This window comes from Cherax quadricarinatus, chromosome 3, assembly GCF_038502225.1.
Source record: "Cherax quadricarinatus isolate ZL_2023a chromosome 3, ASM3850222v1, whole genome shotgun sequence".
Taxonomy (NCBI): Eukaryota; Metazoa; Arthropoda; class Malacostraca; order Decapoda; family Parastacidae; genus Cherax; species Cherax quadricarinatus.
In genome coordinates, this window is record NC_091294.1 from 44,179,760 (window position 1) to 44,201,958 (window position 22,199).

Below are 22,199 nucleotides of genomic sequence, written 5' to 3' on the forward strand. Positions count from 1 at the left end.
AAATATATTACATACTGTAGACTCAGAGAAAGGTAGTCCCAGATTGGAGGAAACAGGGCATCAGTGACATAGGAGCAGGAGGAGGAACACCTGTTAATTGTAAGAACATGAACTTTAGAGAACATTCATAGAAGCCTTAGAAGATACCTGCCTGTATAGAAGAGGAGAACTAGAAATGCATGAGATAAATAGTTGAATAGTCTTAGCTATTAAAGTGCTGTACAGTATATGTAGAAAGACTGGCCTATATATGAGAATAGTTTTCAATACTGGAGTCTATCAATTCCTTATGAAGCTTAAAGAATTGATTAATAGAGCAAGTGCATATTCTTAAATTTGAATAATCTTCCAAGCTTCTTAAGAGGCATATTTGACTCCTGTAGAAATGCTATTCTCCTTGAAAGAATATATTTTATAGTTAGATCCAGAAATTTTTGTATAAAACCTGTTAAATAGCTGGGAATTTGTTCAGTAGTACAGTTAAGAATCTGCAAATAAAAAAAAAATTCATGTACTGAATTTAGCCTTGTGGTAAATCTATAAGGCATAATTGTGTGAAAGATTATAAAATATTCTTTTGATCAACATTGAAATGCCTGATGGAATTTGTATTTTTGTCTATAGTGGATGACTGAGGGCACACTTGGAGGAGAGTTGACAGCAGTGGAAGGCTACAGTGGGGTTGGAGTCCTTGATTCATCTACCATGATAACTCAGCAGGGAGCAACTTCACAAGAGGAACAAATGGTTAGTGTTAAAATCAGCTTTGCATTTTTTGGAAAGAGTACTGTTTTCACTAGCAGTATTTACCTGGTAATCTTTTAGAATGCATGCATGTATAGTGATATCCATGCAATAGCTTTATGTTAAATTGTTGAACTCTGATTTTTATGGAAGACTAATCTACAAGGAAATTGCAGTCTCTGAAGCCAGGACCGGTACCTAAGTTCAGACAGCTGAAACATATTTAAAAACTTGTTATAAAAATATTTGCATATTCAAAAGATACATTGTTTGCAATCAGTTACTGCTGATCCAGAATGATTAGAGCATGAGGTGTTCTGGAACAAATTAAAATCTGGTTCAGACCTTGAAAAAGGAATTTTAAGAAAGAAGTATAGCACTTATTAGTCTCTTGTTGTTGTCATCTAAGACCCTAGCATTTTTTCAATTTAGCAGTGATGAAAGATCCTTAACAATTTTTCCCATTTCTGAAGGGCATTTTGGTATTCACAGTAGAATCTTGCATATTGTGAGGGTTATGTTTCTGTTAATCTGTGCCTTGCATGAAATAGTGATACTCAGTATGTGGACTAAGGAACATACAAGAAAAATAAGGTTATGTTCATAACACCTTGAAAAAATCCAAATAAGTTTTTTAAATTTTATAATTTGTTAAAAATAACACTTCTCATACCCCACATTGTAGTTGTCATTGCTTGTTGATCTGAAAATATGTGAAGATTCATATGGTCCTGTGCAATACCTGTAAAAATGTGTGAGAGGCAGCAGCAGCTACCACCACCATCACCTGCCTCAGCATGTCAACAGTGGTAAAAAATAAGCTACATTTCTTTATAGTAAGTGTTTATGCACCTGGAGAAGAGAGAAGTGTATAAGAGAGAGAGAGATTTTGGGAAATGTTGAGTGAGTGCATGGGGAGTTTTGAACCAAGTAAGAGAGTACTTGTGGTTGGGGATCTCAATGCTAAAGTGGGTAAAAATGTTGTAGAGGGATTGGTAGGTAAATTTGGGGTGCCAGGGGTAAATGAAAATGGGGAGCATTTAATTGAACTATGTGTAGGATGAGGTTTGGTAATAAGTAATACATATTTTATGAAAAAGGGGATAAATAAGTATACAAGATATGATATAGCACGTAATAAAAGTAGTTTGTTAGATTATGTATTGGTGGATAAAAGGTTGATGGGTAGGCTTCAGGATGTACATGTTTATAGAGGGGCAATGGATTTATCGGATCATTATTTAGTTGTAGCTACAGTTAGAGTTAGAGGTAGATGGGACAAAAGGAAAATGGCAGGATTAAGTAAGAGAGAGATGAAAGTTTATAAACAAAGGGAGGAGGAAGTTAGGGTGAGATGTAAGCAACTATTGGCAGAAAGGTGGGATAGTGCAAGTATGGGTAGTAGGGGGCTGAAGAGGGATGGGATAGTTTTAAAAATGCAGTATTAGAATGTGGGGCAGATGTACATGTTTATAGAGGGGCAACTGATATATCGGATCATTATTTAGTTGTAGCTACAGTCAGAGTAAGAGGTGGATGGGACAAGAGGAAAATGGCAACAAAAAGTAAGAGAGAGGTGAAAGTGTTTAAACTAAGGGAGGAGGAAGTTCGGGTGAGATATAAGCAACTATTGGCAGAGAGGTGGGCTAGTGCAAGTATGAGTAGTGTGGGGGTTGAAGAGGGTTGGAATAGTTTTAAAAATGCAGTATTTGAATGTGGGGCAGAAGTTTGTGGTTATAGGAGGGTGGGTGCAAGAGGAAAGAGGAGTGATTGGTGGAATGATGAAGTAAAGGGTGTGATAAAAGAGAAGAAGGTATCTTATGAGAGGTTTTTACAAATCAGAAGTGTTATAAGAAGAGCAGAGTATATGGAGAGTAAAAGAAAGATGAAGAGAGTAGTGAGAGAGTGCAAAAGGAGAGCAAATGATAGAGTGGGAGAGGCATTGTCAAGAAATTTTAATGAAAATAAAAACAAATTTTGGATGAGTTAAACAGGTTAAGAAAGCCTAGGGAACGAATGGATTTGTCAGTTAAAAACAGAGTAGGGGAGTTAGTAGATGGGGAGATGGAGGTATTGGGTAGATGGCAGGAATATTTTGAGGAAATTTTAAATGTCGACGAAGAAAGGGAGGCGGTAATTTCATGCATTGGCCATTGCGTATAAATCTGTAGGGAAAGGAAGGTGGGGTAGGGGTCGTCCTCGAAAAGGTTGGAGGGAGGGGGTAAAGGAGGTTTTGTGGGCGAGGGGCTTGGATTTCCAGCAAGCGTGCGTGAGCGTGTTAGGAGTGAATGGAGACGAATGGTATTTGGGACCTGACAAGCTGTTGGAGTGTGAACAGGGTAATATTTAGTGAAGGGATTCAGGGTGTGTAGAAGAGAGGGAGACTACTTCCCAGTAAAAGTAGGTCTTAGACAGGGATGTGTAATGTCACCATGGTTGTTTAATATATTTATAGATGGGGTTGTAAAGGAAGTAAATGCTAGGGTGTTCGGGAGAGGGGTGGGATTAAATTTTGGGGAATCAAATTCAAAATGGGAATTGACACAGTTACTTTTTGCTGATGATACTGTGCTTATGGGAGATTCTAAAGAAAAATTGCAAAGGTTAGTGGATGAGTTTGGGAATGTGTGTAAAGGTAGAAAGTTGAAAGTGAACATAGAAAAGAGTAAGGTGATGAGGGTATCAAATGATTTAGATAAAGAAAAATTGGATATCAAATTGGGGAGAAGGAGTATGGAAGAAGTGAATGTTTTCAGATACTTGGGAGTTGACGTGTCGGCAGATGGATTTATGAAGGATGAGGTTAATCATAGAATTGATGAGGGAAAAAAGGTGAGTGGTGCGTTGAGGTATATGTGGAGTCAAAAAACGTTATCCATGGAGGCAAAGAAGGGAATGTATGAAAGTATAGTAGTACCAACACTTATATGGGTGTGAAGCTTGGGTGGTAAATGCAGCAGCGAGGAGACGGTTGGAGGCAGTGGAGATGTCCTGTTTAAGGGCAATGTGTGGTGTAAATATTATGCAGAAAATTCGGAGTGTGGAAATTAGGAAAAGGTGTGGAGTTAATAAAAGTATTAGTCAGAGGGCAGAAGAGGGGTTGTTGAGGTGGTTTGGTCATTTAGAGAGAATGGATGAAAGTAGAATGACATGGAAAGCATATAAATCTATAGGGGAAGGAAGGCGGGCTAGGGGTCGTCCTCGAAAGGGTTGGAGAGAGGGGGTAAAGGAGGTTTTATGGGCAAGGGGCTTGGACTTCCAGCAAGCGTGCGTGAGCGTGTTAGATAGGAGTGAATGGAGACGAATGGTACTTGGGACCTGACGATCTGTTGGAGTGTGAGCAGGATAATATTTAGTGAAGGGATTCAGGGAAACCGGTTATTTTCATATAGTCGGACTTGAGTCCTGGAAATGGGAAGTACAATGCCTGCACTTTAAAGGAGGGGTTTGGGATATTGGCAGTTTGGAGGGATATGTTGTGTATCTTTATATGTGTATGCTTCTAAACTGTTGTATTCTGAGCACCTCTGCAAAAACAGTGATAATGTGCGAGTGTGGTGAAAGTGTTGAATGATGATGAAAGTATTTTCTTTTTGGGGATTTTCTTTCTTTTTTGGGTCACCCTGCCTCGGTGGGAGATGGCCGACTTGTTGAAAAAAAAAAAAAATTCAGGGAAATTACCGGTTATTTTTATATCTGGTTATTTTTATATAGCCGGACATGAGTCCTGGAAATGGGAAGTACAATACCTGCACTTCAAAGGAAGGGTTTGGGATATTGGCAGTTTGGAGGGATATGTTGTGTATCTTTATATGTATATACTTCTAAACGGTTGTATTCTGAGCACCTCTGCAAAAACAGTGATTATGTGTGAGTGAGGTGAAAGTGTTAAATGATGATGAAAGTATTTTATTTTTGGGGATTTTCTTTCTTTTTTGGTCACCCTGCCTCGGTGGGAGACTGCCGACTTGTTAAAAAAAAAAATAAGAAAAAAATTTGGAGTGAAATAAACAAGTTAAGAAAGCCTAGGGAATGAATGGATTTGTCACTTAAAAACAGAGTAGAGGAGTTAACAGATGGGGAGCTGGAGGTATTGGGTAGATGGCGGAAATATTTTGAGGAACTTTTAAATGTCGATGAAGAAAGGGAACCAGTAATTTCTTGCACTGGCCAGGAAGGTATAATATCTTTTAGGAGTGAAGAAGAGCAGCATTTGAGTGTGGGGGAGGTGTGTGAGGCATTACATAGAATGAAAGGGGGTAAAGCAGCTGGAACTGATGGGATCATGACAGAAAAGTAGGGGGAGATAGTGTTGGAATGGTTGGTATTTTTGTTTAATAAATGTATGAATGATGGGAAGGTACCTAGGGATTGGCAGAGAGCATGTATAATTCTTTTATATAAAGGGAAGGGGGACAAAGAAGATTGTGATAATCATAGGGGGATAAGCTTACTGAGTATACCAGGTAAAGTGTATGGTAGGGTTATTATTGAAAGAATTAAGAGGTAAGACAGAGAGCAGGATTGCAGATGAGCAAGGAGGCTTTAGAATGGGTAGGGGATGTGTAGATCAGGTGTTTACATTGAAGCATATTTTTTTTTTTTAACAAGTTGGCCATCTCCCACTGAGGCAGGGTGACCCAAAAAGAAAGAAAATCCCCAAAAAGAAAATACTTTCATCATCATTCAACACTTTCACCTCACTCATACATAATCACTGCTTTTGCAGAGGCACCCAGATACAACCGTTTAGAAACATATACAGTGGTACCTTGGGATACGATTTTATTTCGTTCCAGAAGGCTGTTCGAATGCTGATACCGAACAAATTTGTTCCCATAAGGAATAATATAAATTAGATTAATCCTTTTTAGACCCCAAAAATACACTTACAAAAGCACTTACATAAATACACTTACATAATTGTTCGAGTTTTCAGTTGTTCGTATCCCGAGGTACCACTGTACTATAAAGATATATAACATATCCCTCCAAACTGCCAATATCCCAAACCCCTCCTTTAAAGTGCAGGCATTGTACTTCCCATTTCCAGTACTCAAGTCTGGCTATAGAAAAATAACCGGTTTCCCTGAATCCCTTCACTAAATATTACCCTACTCACACTCCAACAGCTCATCAGGTCTCAAAAACCATTCGTCTCCATTCACTCCTATCTAAGACACTCACACACACTTGCTGGAAGTCCAAGTTCCTCGCCCATAAAACTTCCTTTACCCCCTCCCTCCAACCTTTTCGAGGACGACCCCTACCCCGCCTTCCTTCCCCTACAGATTTATATGCTCTCCATGTCATTCTACTTTGAGCCATTCTCTCTAAATGACCAAACCATCTCAACAACCCCTCTTCAGCCCTCTTACTAATACTTTTAGTAACTCCACACACCTCTTAATTTCCACACTCCATATTTTCTGCATAATATTTACACCACAGCATATATATGTATGTGAACAGTATTTAAATAAAGGCAGGGAAGTTTTCATTGCATTTATGGATTCAGAAAAGGCGTATGGTAGAGTGGATAGGGGAGCAATGTAGCAGATGTTGCAAGTGTATGGAATAGGTAGTAAGTTACTAAATGATGTTAAGAGTTTTTATGAGGATAGTGATGCTCAGATTAGGGTGTGTAGGAGAGAGGGAGACGACTACTCTGTAAAAATAGGTCTTAGACAGGGATGTGTAATGTCACCATGGTTGTTTAATATATTTATAGATGGGGTTGCAAATGCTAGGATGTTAGAGAGAGGAGTGGGATTAAATTATGGAGAATCAAATGCAAAATGGGAGTTGACACAGTTACTTTTTGCTGATGATACTTTGCTTTTGGGAGATTCTAAAGAAAAGTTGCAAAGGTTAGTGGATGAGTTTGGGAGGGCGTGTAAAGGTAGAAAGTTGAAAGTGAATATAGATAAGAGTAAGGTGATGAGGGTATCAAACAATTTAGATAAGAAAAATTGAATATCACATTGGAGGGAGGGAGTATGGAAGAAGTGAATGTTTTCAGATACTTGGGAGTTGTTTTATTAGCAGATGGGGTTATGAAGGATGAGCTAAACCATAGAATTGATGAAGGAAAAAAGGTGAGTGGTGAATTGAGGTATCTGTGGAGACAAAGAATGTTATCCATGGAGACAGAAAAGGAATGTACAAGAGTATAGTGGTACCAACACTCTTATATGGGTGTGAAGCATGGGTTGTATATGCTGCAGTGAGGCAGTGGCTGGAGGCAGTGGAAATGTCATGTCTAAGGGCAATGTGTGGTGTAAATATTATGCAGAGAATTCGTAGTGTGGAAATTAGGAGGTGTGGCATTACTAAAAGTATTAATCAGAGGGCTGATGAGGGGCTTGAGGTGGTTTGGTCATTTAGAGAGAATGGAACAAAAGTATAATGACTTGGAAAGCATATAAATTTGTTGGGGAAGGAAGATAGGGTAGGGGTCGTCCCCGAAAAGGTTGGAGGGAGGGGGTAGAGGAGGTTTTGTGGGCAAGGGGCTTGGACTTCCAGCAAGTGTGTTGAGCGTGTTAGATAGGAATGACTGGAGACGAATGGTTTTTGAGACCTGATGACCTGTGGGAGTGTGAGCAGGGTAATATTTTGTGAAGGGATTCAGGGAAACTGGTTAGCTGGACTAGAGTCCTGGAAATGGGAAGTACAATGCCTGCACTTTAAAGGAGGGGTTTATGATATTGGCAGTTTGGAGGAACATCTAAACTGTCGTATCTGAGCACCTCTGCAAAGACAGTGATTATGTATAAGTGATGGCGAAAGTGTTGAATGATGAAAGTTTTTCTTTTTGGATCACCCTGCCTCGGTAGGAGACGGCCGACATGTTGAAAAATAATAATAATAATAATAATAGAGTAAAGGAGGGGTTTGGGATATTTGCTGTTTGGAGTGACGTCTGAACTGTCGTGTCTGTGCACCTCTGCAAAGACAGTGATTCTGCGTGATTATGAAAGTGTTTCTTTTTTGGTTTCCCCTGCCTCGGTGGGAGATGACCAGCATATTGAAAAAAAAAAAAATTCCTTACCAAATTATTCCAGTAGTTGCTATTGTTTATTGATGTGCAAATTTCAGGAGAGGGTTTTGTGGGTCTGTACAATACTTGTACAAACATGTGGTAGGCAGTATAGAAGGACCTCGATTAAATGGTGGGTTAGGTTCCAGGCTACTGCCGTGAAGCGAAAATCGCCGTAAAGTGAATCACTTTTTTTCACTTTTAAATACATACAAAGGCCTGACAACATGTTTACACTAACATGTATTAAGTGTGCAATAGAACTAGGCCTAAGAAAACAATATGAAAGTAAAATGAATGTACAGTACACACATTATTTACCTTAAAGTATTTTTGCCCTTAGCTTATACATAGTGACCCCTGGTGAGGGGCTCTTGATCTAGGGAATTGGATCTGTGCTCCAGTTCCCTGAATTGAGTCTGAATACCTTCCATCCCCCCCCCCTTCCCCACAGGCACTGTATAATCCCTATGGGTTTAGCGCTCCCCCATAATTATAGTAATTATACATAGTGAGTGGTGAATTTGAAACTGGAAATTTGCTAGAATACAGAGGGAGGCAGATCACACAAATTCTGTAATCAGACTGAATTACTGACAACACATCATGGCTTGTGGCAACTGTTATGCAGGCTACTGCATTAATGTGAAAATAATTTTGTGTATATATGATAATCCTCAATAAATGAATACATAATGTCAGTGTTTTTGGTGGACACATAATAGACCATCAGATGGACACGTATTAACCCTTTCAGGGTTGGTGCCATACTAGTACGGCTTACACACCAGGGTTGGTGCCGTACTAGTACACATAAATTCTAGTGCCTTCAGATCTAGCTAGAGAAAGCTGGTAGGCCTACATATGAAAGAATGGGTCTATGTGGTCAGTGTGCACAGTATAAAAAAAATCCTGCAGCAGGCAGTGCATAATGAGAAAAAAAAACTCCAACCGTGCTTTTGGTTTAAAACAGCGACTTTGCAGTTTATTTTCGTATGCTATTTATGGTTGTATTCTAGTTTTCCTGGTCTCATTTTATAGAATGGAAGACATATTATGGAAATTGAGATGATTTTGAGTGGTTTCACAATGAAAAATACCCTGAAATTGAGCTCAAAGTAGCAGAAATAGTCGATTTTTGCCAAAGTTCAAAGGTAAACAAATCATGCCACGAGTCCAATACATGACAATTGGCGAGTCTAATATTCTTTCACAAGTGCGCTGATATTATTTATATAATTTCTACACCATTTCTACACGAATGCAGAAGTCTGCATAACGTGAATCTTCTATTCTTTGTGAGAATAAAAATTCAATGTGGAAAGCAAAAGAAATGTAGCAGAGGCCTGGGGACGTGAGTAATCAACAGAGGAAATGTTATTTTAGTGCCAGGAATGTCTGTCTTGTTTATTCTGGACCCTATTTGGAAATTGGCATCTTTTGAAATTTGTGTGAAATTACACAAATAACCCGTACATAAAAGAGAGAAGCTTACGACGACGTTTCGGTCCGACTAGGACCATTGACAAAGTCACACCAACCAGAAGTGGAGCAGGACGGCTATATATAGGCAGGGAGAGGTGGTGGTAGTAGTAGTAGTAGTAGTAGTACAAGAATAGTATATAATACCGACAAGATGAAATTAAGACCCGCGCAACACCCGGGCATCCCTATCGCAGACGTTTCGCCATCCAGCCAGCCACTGGATGGCGAAACGTCCACAACAAAGACAGCCAGACGTCGCACATGTGTCTTAATTTCATCAGTAGTTGTAGTAGTAGCAGTAGTAGTAGTAGTAGTAGTAGTAGTAGTAGAAGAAGAGGTAGTAGTAGTGGTAGTGGTAGAAGTGGAAAATAAGGAGGACGAGCCAGTCAAATACAAAGGAAGGGGAGCACTGCAAGAGAGCTAGGTGCCCACTGAGGGAGAGCAAGCGCACAGAGGTGCGTGAAAGGGGAAGTGGTGAAATAAATGAAGAAGGAACAGAAACACGAGACAGAAGAGAGAAAGACAACCTAGAGGAGAAAAGGAAAGAGGAAAGGGGAAGAGGGAGAGGAAGAAAAAGAAAAAATGAGGAGTCAGGTTAAGTCACGGGTGTTCTGAAGTTTGGAGCATTTTATAATGTAGTGGGAGAGGAAGGCATCTACAGAGACGAAGCCAGGGTTAAGGTTCATACAAGGAAAGTTGTGTATTAGAGAGGATTCAACTAGACGGCGACTGTTTGAGTTGGAAGTAGGGAAGACAGTTTTAGCAGAAGACCAGTCAATAGGATGGCTATGATCTCTGACGTGACAGAAAAGAGCATTGTTAGTGTCGGCAAGCCTAACACTATTTTTGTGCTCCCTAAGCCTGTCAGAAAGAGATTGATCAGTTTCTCCGAAGTATTGAAGAGGACAGGAGGAGCAAGAAATAGAGTAGACACCAGGAACATCTGTAGAGGGAGGAGAGGTATGAACGAGATTAGTGCGAAGAGTGTTAGTCTGGCGGAAGGTAAGCTTGATGTCTAAGGGACAGAGAGAATTGTTGAGATTAGAAAGACCGGAAATGTAGGGAAGGCAGGGGATAGAAGAGTTCCCAGGAGTAGAGAGTTTGGGAGAGAAGAAATTGCGTTTAGCACGTGAGAGGGCAGAGTCTATGAAATGGGAAGGGTAGCCAAGACGGGAAAACGAATTATGAAGAGTGGAAATTTCTGCTGGAAGGAACTGAGGATCACAGATGCGGAGGGAACGGAGAAAGAGGGAGATAAGAACACTTTTCTTGACAGGGGAAGCATGATAGGAAAAGTAGTGAATGTACATACCACTGTGCAATGGTTTCGTGTCATCTGTCCCTCTCTTCCCAATTTCTATGGCCTTCCCAAAACTCATAAACCTGATATTCCTCTTCGTCCTATCATATCCTCTAGAGGTTCTGTCTCTTATTCTCTTGCTTCTTGGCTGGCCAAAACCCTCACTCCCTTTCTTGGTACTTTTTCTCCTGCCCACCTCCTTCACTCTCAAGACTTCATTGAACGGGTTCGCTCTCTCCCAACCTGTAAGATGCTTAGTCTTGACGTTGAGTCCCTCTTCACCAATGTCCCTCTTGATGGTGTCCTTGATTTCCTTAGAGAGAAGGCCCATGAAGGGTTTCTTCATCTCCCTATACCTACTGATGTCTTTCTTGATCTTATCCGCCTCTGTGTGGACTCTAACTCCTTTTCCTTCCAAGGGAAATATTATTCTGAAACCTTCGGTGTCGCTATGGGATCTCCTCTCTCTCCTGTCCTTGCTAATCTTTACATGGAATACTTCAAGACTGTTCTTCTTCCTACCCTTGATGTGCAACCTTCACTCTGGCTCCGCTATGTGGATGACATTTTTGCTCTGTGGCCTCATGACTCCAGTCTCTTCCAACCTTTTCTTGAAGCTCTTAATAATCTTGCCCCTTCCATTAAGTTTAAAGCTGAATGGGAATCTAATTCCTTACTTCCTTTCCTTGATGTCCATGTCCACCTCTCAGATACAGGTGTTTCCTTTTCCGTTTACCGAAAACCTATGCATAGTGGCATGTACATTCGCTACTTTTCCTATCATGCTTCCCCTGTCAAGAAAAGTGTTCTTATCTCCCTCTTTCTCCGTTCCCTCCGCATCTGTGATCCTCATTTCCTTCCAGCAGAAATTTCCACTCTTCATAATTCGTTTTCCCGTCTTGGCTACCCTTCCCATTTCATAGACTCTGCCCTCTCACGTGCTAAACGCAATTTCTTCTCTCCCAAACTCTCTACTCCTGGGAACTCTTTCCGGTCTTTCTAATCTCATCAATTCTCTCCGTCCCTTAGAATCAAGCTTACCTTCCGCCAGACTAACACTCTTCGCACTAATCTTGTTCATACCTCTCCTCCCTCTACAGATGTTCCTGGTGTCTACTCTATTTCTTGCTCCTCCTGTCCTCTTCAATACTTCGGAGAAACTGGTCGATCTCTTTCTGACAGGCTTAGGGAGCACAAAAATAGTGTTAGGCTTGCCGACACTAACAATGTTCTTTTCTGTCACGTCAGAGATCATAGCCATCCTATTGACTGGTCTTCTGCTAAAACTGTCTTCCCTACTTCCAACTCGAACAGTCGCCGTCTAGTTAAATCCTCTCTAATACACAACTTTCCTTGTATGAACCTTAGCCCTGGCTTCGTCTCTGTAGATGCCTTCCTCTCCCACTACATTATAAAATGCTCCAAACTTCAGAACACCCGTGACTTAACCTGACTCCTCATTTTTTCTTTTTCTTTTTCTTCCTCTCCCTCTCACCCCTTTCCTCTTTCCTTTTCTCCTCTGGGTTGTCTTTCTCTCTTCTGTCTCGTGTTTCTGTTCCTTCTTCATTTATTTCACCACTTCCCCTTTCACGCACCTCTGTGCGCTTGCTCTCCCTCAGTGGGCACCTAGCTCTCTTGCAGTGCTCCCCTTCCTTTGTATTTGACTTGCTCGTCCTCCTTATTTCCCACTTCTACCACTACCACTACTACTACCTCTTCTACTACTACTACTACTACTATTTTTTTTTTTATTATCACACTGGCCGATTCCCACCAAGGCAGGGTAGCCCAAAAAAGAAAAACTTTCACCATCATTCACTCCATCATTGTCTTGCCAGATGGGTGATGGAGTGAATGATGGTGAAAGTTTTTCTTTTTTGGGCCACCCTGCCTTGGTGGGAATTGGCCAGTGTGATAATAAAAAAAAAAAGTAGTAGTAGTAGTAGAAGAGGTAGTAGTACTACTACTGTAGTAGTAGTAGTATTACTACTAGTACAACTACTGATGAAATTAAGACACATGTGCGACGTCTGGCTGTCTTTGTTGTGGATGTTTCGCCATCCAGTGGCTGGCTGGATGGCGAAACGTCTGCGATAGGGATGCCCGGGTGTTGCGCGGGTCTTAATTTCATCTTGTCGGTATTATATACTATTCTTGTACTACTACTACTACTACTACTACCACCACCACCTCTTCCTGGCTATATATAGCTGTCCTGCTCCACTTCTGGTTAGTGTGACTTTGTCAATGGTCCAAGTCGGACCGAAACGTCGTCGTAAGCTTCTCTCTTTTATGTGCGGGTTATTTGTGTATTGTTCCAGTCACGGTATTGTGCCATTTTTTTGTTATTTGTGTGAAATTGGCAAAATTGCTAATTTCTGACTGCGTTATTGGTTAGTTGAAATCGGTAAATGGGTGGTTTCTTGTACTCGTTCGATAGACAAAATGAAGTTCTAGCGAAATAGGTATAATTTTTGTCGACTGGTACATTGGAATTGACTGATAATAGGGCTCAAAGTGGACGAAATCGCCGATGCGTAAACATCGTCGAGACCGGTAACTTCATGAGAGCATAATTCCGTAAGTTTTCCATCAAATTTCATATTTTTGGTGTCATTATGATCGAGAAAAGATTCTCTATCATTTCATAAGAAAAAATAATAATTTTTTTTTTTTTTTGAAAAATTTCCGACTTTGAGAACAAGTTTAGGAGAGGGCTTGCTGACCCTGAAAGGGTTAAATGACCAGTTGGAAACATACTATACATCCAACAAGGAGTAACGAATAACACTAAACAAATGCAGTAGCCTGCACAACAGCAGCATGCTCAGGCTCACGGCAACACACCCAGGATCACGGCAACATACCCAGGCTCACAGCAGTGCATCCAGGCGCATAGCAACGCATCCAGGCTCACGGCAATGCACCACCCAGGCTCACGGCAAAACACCCAGGCTCACAGCAACACACCCAGGCTCATGGCAACACACCCAGGCTCACGGCAACACACCCAGGATCACGGCAACATACCCAGGATCACGGCAACATACCCAGGCTCACAGCAACGCATCCAGGCGCATAGCAACGCATCCAGGCTCACGGCAACGCACCACCCAGGCTCACGGCAACACACCCAGGCTCACAGCAACACACCCAGGCTCATGGCAACACACCAGGCTCACGGTAACACACCAGGCTCATGGCAACACACCCATTCACTCCCAGTTGATTGTCTAAATGGTCTAATATGTATCCAACTGGCTGTTTAATATGTTTCAAGCTACTCTTTTATGTGATGTGTAGCATGTTTATATAATTTCCCAAAACATGTCATGGGTGGATTATTGAAAATGTCTATAATAGCATAAATACAGTGGTACCTTGAGTTACGAACTTAATTCGTTCTAGAAGGCTGTTAGAGTGCCGATACCGAATGAATTTGTTCCCATGAGGAATAATGCAAATTAGATTAGTCTGTTTCAGACCCCCAAAAATATGCTTAGAAAAGCACTTACAAAAATACACTTACATAATTGTTTGAGTTGGGAGCTGTTCGAAACTCAAGGTACCACTGTATGCGACATTTTTAGTGCCCCAGAGCCACATTCTTCTTGTGTGATTGCGTCTTCAACACAAGTGAGACACACTCTTAGCTACTCTCTTGCCTGGCTTATCTCCTACTTTGTAGGCACTTACGACTCTCTTTATCACGACTACCCTTAGATACCATTGTAATACAAAGTTTCTGTCTGGAAACTTTCCAGACAGAATCAAGAGAGACTTAGTGTGAAAACAAACTAAGAGAAAGAGAGTGGCATGCAGATGCCATAATAGCAAATCAGGTGCCAAAATAAAAAAAAATTGGGTATAAGTTGAAATGTACATAGGAGCAAAGCGCTGTAAAGTGGGACCCCTTCTGTGTTAGCTATCACCACCACCATTTACCACCACCATCACCTGCCATCTACATTGGTAAAAATAAACCATATTTCCTTACCAGATTGTAAGGAAATGTAAAAATTCACCACAACTATGTTAAACTGATACTAAAGATGAATACAGTAAAGAAAAATGCAGTAGTATTGTAACAAAATGGTGTGGAAAGTTGTTGCTGTTGCTTCTTCCAATGTTATGGAGAGTCACTAGCTCAATGTAGAGTAAGCTGTGGTGGCCCTCAAAACCCCCAACAACAACAACAGCTGCACTTTGGTGAAGGTCATACCTGTACTACAAGTATGACCTTCACTACAGGTATGACCTGCACTACAGGTATGTGGTTGTTAAAGGCACGGAATGCATCACTACATTATAAGTGTGGGTTACTAGCCTTTGAGCTCCACTGATCATTTTCCTGAGCAACGTGGAGTTGGGTACGACATTTCAATCACAATTTATTGAAAATGTGATCGGTGGATGCACGAAATGTGAGAGTCTATTGTGTCACTCAAGTCCAGCAAGTCGGACTTGAGTCTTGGACGTGGAAAGAACAGTGCCTGCACTCTGAAAGAGGGGCATTGATGTGTTGCATTGTTATAACTGTAGTGTAGGTGTGCCTGTAGCAAGACAGTGATGGAGTGAATGATGATGAAAGTGTTTCTCCTTTTTCAGGTCGCCCTGCCTTGGTGGGAAACAGCTGATGAGCTAATAAAAAAATAACAAGTCTTGTAGTGAACTTTGTTTATTAACCCCTAAACTGTCCAAACGTAGATCTATGTTTGCTTGGGTAGCACTCCGAACATAGATCTACGTTTTTTTTTACATGCTTTCAAATGGGAAAAATCAAGGTCAGAGCACTATGCGGGTAAACGTAGATCTACGTTTGGACAGTTTAAGGGTTAATACACTATGTATTCTCAGATTTTTTATACAGATGTTTGATATAAATTAAGCATTCATGAGTTACGTAAATTTGAGAATACTTAAAGAATTTGCTGTGTAGTGGATGTGACTTTTACTAAGCAAGAATGGTTGGGGTTGGGTTAAGGGGGAACAAACCTTTAAAACATTTGAAACTTACACTGTGTAAATTTTTATGAAATTTAAAATATTTATTTTGTTTTTACAATATTATGGTCTACCTTGTGTTCTTTAATAGTAGAATAACTTGTGGGAATTTAATTAAGATCACCCTATTGATTTCTGTGATATGAATGTGAGAATAAACTCCCTGAAAAATCTATTCTTATTTTAAAAGCTGATAGGCAGTGGTGATGTCATGTCTAAGGCCAGTGTGTGGTGTAAATATTATGCAGAGAATTTGTAGTGTGGAAATTAGGAGGAGGTGTGGAGTTACTAAAAGGTATTAGTCAGAGGGTTGTTGAGGTGGTTTGGTCATTTAGAGAGGATGGAACAAAGTAGAATGACTTGGAGAGTGTATAAATCTGTAGGGGAAGCAAGGCAGGGTAGGGGTCATCCTAAGAAAGATTGGAGGAGGGAGTGAAGGAGGTTTCGTGGGTGAGGAGCTTGGACTTCTGGCAAACGTGCATGAGCGCGTTAGATAGGAGTGAATGGAGATGAATGGTTTTTGGGAGCTGACAAGCTGTTGGAGTGTGAGCAGGGTAATATTTTGTGAAGGGATTCAGGGAAACTGGTTAGCCAGGAGGGGTTTGGGATATTGGCAGTTTGGAGTGACATCTAAAGAGCCATATCTGGGTGTCTCTGCAAAGACTGTGATTATGTATGAGTGATGGTGAAAGTATTGAAAGATGATGAAAGTTTTTACTTTCTTTTTTAGTTTTTCTTTCTTTTTTTTTTTTTTTTTTTTTTTTTTGGCCAACCTGCCTCAGTGGGAAATGGCCAGTATGTTTAAAAAAAAAAAGTTTTGAAATAACAACTTGATGGGAATGATCCACCAAGTATGTTGGCAAGTGGCTGTCTTGTATTATTTATTACAGTGTAGACTTTCATGTATACATGCATATACATTCATGCACAATGTGCATAAATGCACAATTGCATACACATATGTATACATATAAATACATATGCACATGCATATATATTCACACACATTCATATGAACACATTCACTTATGCACATGTATATATATATGTCTTTTTTATATGTAAATAAGAACAAGTACAGCATACATCCATACATTCGCATGCACACATGCACGGGCATACATATATAGATGTGCATATGTACATACAGTGCATCCATTCACATGCATATGCAAAAGTATATACCAACTCTGCAAATGATGTTGGATTGCATGTGATCCAACATCATTGCTGGACTCTATATGTACAATAGATATGCTTAAGGAACATTTCCTCTCATTCCACAAGATTCATTGCATCACACTTTATGCAAGATAGTGCCCTCTATTGTATGCCAAAACAGGTCAGGAAATGGTTGTCAGTGTTATCCAGTGGCTGGGGAACAGTCCTAACCCGAACTGACCTGATCCAATCGAAAATTGTTGAAAGTAAAGCTTTGTTCCAAAAACACACCATCAGTACTGTGCTTGATTATAGAAATAAAAATCATCTTGATTCAAGAAATGAACAATGTAATTTTGAAAACTTTCTGATTCTGTGCTTAACCACTTGAAATTGGTAATCAAATCACATGGAAACAACCAAATATTTATGAGTAAGTTGAATTAGTTTTTTCTTACCTTTTATTCTAGTTTACTAGAAATTCATTTGCAATTTGGCAGTGGCCCCAACATCATTTGCGGAATCTAAGTACATGCGTACATACACATGCACATTATTTTTATTTTGCTGCATTAGAATTTAACGATTACCTTACACTATTCCTTTTACATGCATTGAGGAACTGAGGCCTGGGCTTATGGGGTAAGGGGATACCTACTCACCTAATTGTGATTGCAAGGATTGAGTCATAGCTCCTGGCCCTGCCTCTTCATTGGTCATTACTATGTCCTCTCTCTCCCTGCTCCATGAGCTTCATCTAACCTCATCTTAAAACTGTGTATGGATCCTGCCTCCACTATGCCTCTGTGACTGAAGAAATACTTCCTAACATCCCTTTTGACTCATCTGAGTCTTCAACTTCCAATTGTGACCCTTTGTTTCTGTGCTTCATCTCTGAAACATCCTGTCTTTGTCAACCTTGTCTATTCCTCGCAATAATTTATATGTTGTTATCATGTCTTCCCTAATCCTCCTGTCCTCCATTGTTGTCAGGCCAATTTCCCTTAGCCTTTCTTCTTAGGACATTCCCCTTAGCTCAGGTACTAGTCTTGTTGCAAACCTTTTCACTTTCTCTAATTTCTTGACGTGCTTGACCAGGTGTGGGTTCCAAACTGGTGCTGCGTACTTCAGTATGGCCCTGGTGTACATGGTGTACAGAGCCTTGAATGAGTATGGCCCTGGTGTACATGGTGTACAGAGCCTTGAATGATTCCTTACTGAGGTGTCGGAAAGCTATTCTTAGGTTTGCCAGGCACGTATATGCTGCAGTAATTATCTGGTTAATGTGAGCCACAGATGTGCTCGGTATTGTAGTCGCCCCAAGATCCTTTTCTTTGTGTGAGGTTTGCAGTGTTTGGCCACCTAGCCTATACTCTGTCTGCAGTCTTCTTTGCCCTTCCCTGATCTTCATGACTTTGCATTTGGTGGGGTTAAATTCCAGGAGCCAATTGCTGGACCACAGTTACAGCTTGTCCAGGTCCCTTTATACTCCTGCCTGATCCTCATCTGATTTAATTCTCCTCATTAACTTCACATCATCTACAAACAGGGACACTTCTGAGTCTGTCCCTTCTGTCATGTCATTCACATCTACCGAAAACGACACTGGTCCTTGGACTAACCCCTGTGGAACCTCGCTCGTCACAGGCGCCCACTCTGGCACTTCGTCACGTACGATGACTCGTTGTTGCCTCCCTGTCAGGTATTCTCTGATCCATTGCAGTGCCTTCCCTGTTATGTGTGCCAGTTCCTCTAGCTTTTACACTAATCTCTTGTGAGGAACTGTATCAAAGGCCTTTTTGCAGTCCAAGAAAATGCAGTCTACCAACCTCTCTCTCTCATGTCTTACTTCCGTTACCTTGTCATAAAACTCCAGTAGATTTGTGACACAGGATTTCCCTTCCCTGAAACTGCTGGTTGTCATTTATAAGCTTGTTCCTTTCTAGGTGCTCCACCACTCTCCTGATAATCTTTTCCATGACACTGTGATGGTGTACTGAAGGACCCAGCTGATTCTGCCCCCAACATTTTTATTAATACTACTTCTTTTATGCTCTTAACTTATCAAATTGATTTATCTTTAATATAAGTTCAGAGTAGGTATGTTGAGTTCCTATTTGCTTGGTGTAATTTGGTAAGGACATGGGGCTTATTATAACAGTGTTCATATATACTGAAGGAACCCAGCTGATATTGCCTCCCACATCTTTGTTATATTTTTTCTTGGTTCTGACTATTAATGCATTAATCATTGAAAGTTTAGTACAAGATGGTTTGAGAGTTTTAAGAAACATAATCAACTTCATAACAAATTTTCTGGCAAGTTAGGTTCAACTTGTCCCAGTAAGCCGACGTTAACCCTCCCCACACTTCAAATACTTCAAGTAACAACTAACGGAACCTGTGGTAAGTTACAGCAAGGTTCTGAAGCTCGGGAGTGTCCATAACCCTAGCATTTATAAGTTAGATAATGTAGAACTTAGCCATACAGATTGCGAAAAGGACTTGGGGGTTATGGTGAGCAGCAACCTCAAACCAAGACAGCAATGCCTAAGCGTCCGTAATAAGGCAAATAGATTATTGGGATTTATATCAAGATGTGTAAGCAACAGAAGTCCAGAGGTTATACTGCAGCTTTATACATCATTAGTAAGGTCTCACCTAGATTATCCATATTACAGAATGGACATAAATTCGTTAGAAAACATTCAGAGTAGAATGACTAAATTAATACATAGCATTAGAAATCTTCCTTATGAAGAAGGATTGAAGACTCTTAAATTACATTCACTTGTTAGATGAAGAATGAGGGGAGACCTGACCGAAGTGTATAAGTGGAAGATGGGTATTAATAAAGGGGATATTAATAAGGTCTTGAGGATGTCTCTCCAAGAGAGAACCCACAGTAATGGATTTAAACTAGACAAGTTTAGATTAAGAAAGGACATAGGAAAGTATTGGTTTGGAAATAGGGTAGTTGATGAGTGGAACAGTCTACCTAGTTGGGTTATTGAGGCTAGGACTTTGGGTAGTTTCAAATTTAGGTTGGATAAATATATGAGTGAGAGGGGTTGGATTTGAGTGGGACTTGCAAATGATTGGATAGAGTTATCAGAGGTTATTTCTTGGGTAGCATTGAAAATTGGGTTGGGCAAATGTTTTGTTAGTGGGATGAATTGTGAAGGACCTGCCTAGTATGGGTCAACAGGCCTGTTGCAGTGTTCCTCCTTTCTTATGTTCTTATAATGTACTGTAGTTAATTTTAATTATAGTAAAAAATATGGGTGGCATATTTGAAAGTGCCTGGAGTGTAACCCCAGTTTCCCCCCCCCCCCCCCCTATATTCACTTCATGTAACTATTTTACTAAACAAATTTATTTTTGAATGTAACTGAATTTTGCCCCTATTAATCTGTAGTATTATCAGCATTGTAAGACATAGAGCCAGACATTCACTTCCTCAATACCCTTTTGACTTTGGCTTTGCTGTAGCTCAACACAATTCTATCAGTCTTCAGGCATAGATCATATGAAATAAAAGTTGTGCAGACATTTCCTAGAGAGCATGTATTACTGAATTTTTCTTGGTTGCTGCTTTTTTTTTTTAACGGATTCATCTTCAATGTATATTTGTTTGGTATAGGTGTGGTGAATTTCTGTTTGTTTGGTACAAGTTGGTAAGGAAATGTGTCTTTAATTTTTACAATGTTGACATGTACTGAGTAGCAGTTGATACTGTCTCCTGCATTTTTGTATTAATATATTTTCTCTGCTTTGGAATTATGAAATGCATTAATCTTTGGTATAGGTGTAAGTTCCTTGTTTGTTTGGTACAATTTGGTAAGGAAATGTGGCTTTTATTATGATAATGGTCATGTGTAGTGTGTCAGCTGATCACCCTCGGCTACATCTAACTAGGTTCAATATGTTAATGTTTACCCTCTCCACACTCTTCAAATACTTCGAGTAATGTCTTGCAAAATGTCAGGTGAGTTATACTGTAGTAATTCTTTCCTTGTACAATAGCAAAAAATAACTTTGTTGGCAAATTTTTAGGTGTCTGAGATGTATCTTAATTTTCCTGTGTTCTTTTTACATGATGCTATTTTACTTAATGCTCCAAATTTCAGAAATGTAACCCATGTGTTATGTGATTTTGATTTTTAATGATTAAAAAATGTAAATTTAGTTTTTTTTTTTTTCTTTTGGCAAAATGTTTCAGTACCAATTGGAGTTTATTTACCATAAAAACTAATTAAATACCATTACATGCTTAATTGGGTTGAAACTCTGGCTATATCCATTATGTATTATTATCTTATTTCATTAAAAATGAGAAACAAATACAGTACCAGCAGGCAAGTTATTTTGTGGCATATTTCCTTCTTGCTCTTTTATTGAGCAAGTAACTTTTCTGTTACTTTATTAACAGAAGCAAAATTGTTCACCTCTAGAAGAAAATGTATGAGATACAAATTTTGAAGTTTGAGTGTGTTTACAGAAGAGGGTAACTTAGAGGAAAGCAGCCAATTAAAAGGGGATATTAAGATCTAATTCTCTTTTCTTTCAACAAACTTGCCATATCCCACTGAGGCAGGGTTGCCCAAAAAGAAAAACAAAAGTTTCTCTTCTTAAATAAGTAATTTATACAGGAGAAGGGGTTACTAGCCCCTTGCTCCCAGCATTTTAGTCACCTCTTATGACACGCATGACTTATGGAGGAAGAATTCTGTTCCACTTCCCCATGGAGATAAAAAGAAATAAACACGAACAAGAACTAGTGAGAAAATAGAACACCCATAGGAATGAGTATATATATGCTTGTACATGTATATGTAGTGTGACCTAAATGTAAGTAGAGGTAGCAAGATGTACTTGAAATCTTGCACATTTATGAGACAGAGAAAAGACACCAGCAATCCTACCATCATGTAAAACAATTACAGGCTTTCATTTTACACTCACTTGGCAGGATGGTAATACCTTCCTGGGTGGTTGCTGTCTACCAACCTACTACCTAGGAAGATCAAATTATTACTTGATATTGACACAGAAAAACAGTAAGGCCACTGGAATTTTTGGGAAGATTTTCGCCTCAAGAAGGTACAATAAACTGGTGGACAAATGGAGGATGGTGTACATTGTGCCGATATTTAAAAAAAAGGTGAAAGAAAAGATCCTTTCAGCTATGGACTGGTCTTATTGATAAGTTTTTTTTTTTTTTTAGTACAGTCTTTCCTCACTTAACGACGGAGTTTCATTCCTAAGACCATGTTGGTAAACAAATTCATTGCTAAGTGAGGAGCATACTATAATGGTAGTGGGTTTGTGTCAACCATATATGATATTGTTTTAATGTCACCTTTGCACCATTTATAACATTTCTGGTATATTTTTAAATGTTTATACAGTAGTGTACTGTATATTGTAATAAACAGACTGGAAGAAATCAGCTCTAATATACAT

The 22,199-nt window shown here is 39.8% G+C and overlaps 1 protein-coding gene across 9 annotated transcripts in view; it reads left to right on the forward strand.

Annotated features, from left to right (window-relative positions):
• LOC128687939 (longitudinals lacking protein, isoforms H/M/V) overlaps positions 1 to 22,199 on the forward strand; it is a 138,852-nt gene that overhangs the window by 32,644 nt on the left and 84,009 nt on the right. For all 9 annotated transcript variants that reach the window (XR_011392824.1, XM_070091557.1, XM_053775574.2 and 6 more), the window contains one exon: positions 625 to 747. Coding sequence is in view for 8 of the 9 variants with exons in the window: in XM_070091557.1 (XP_069947658.1) it covers positions 625 to 747 (123 nt within the window). In the remaining variant the exon portion in view is untranslated. The remainder of the gene's footprint in view (positions 1 to 624; positions 748 to 22,199) is intronic.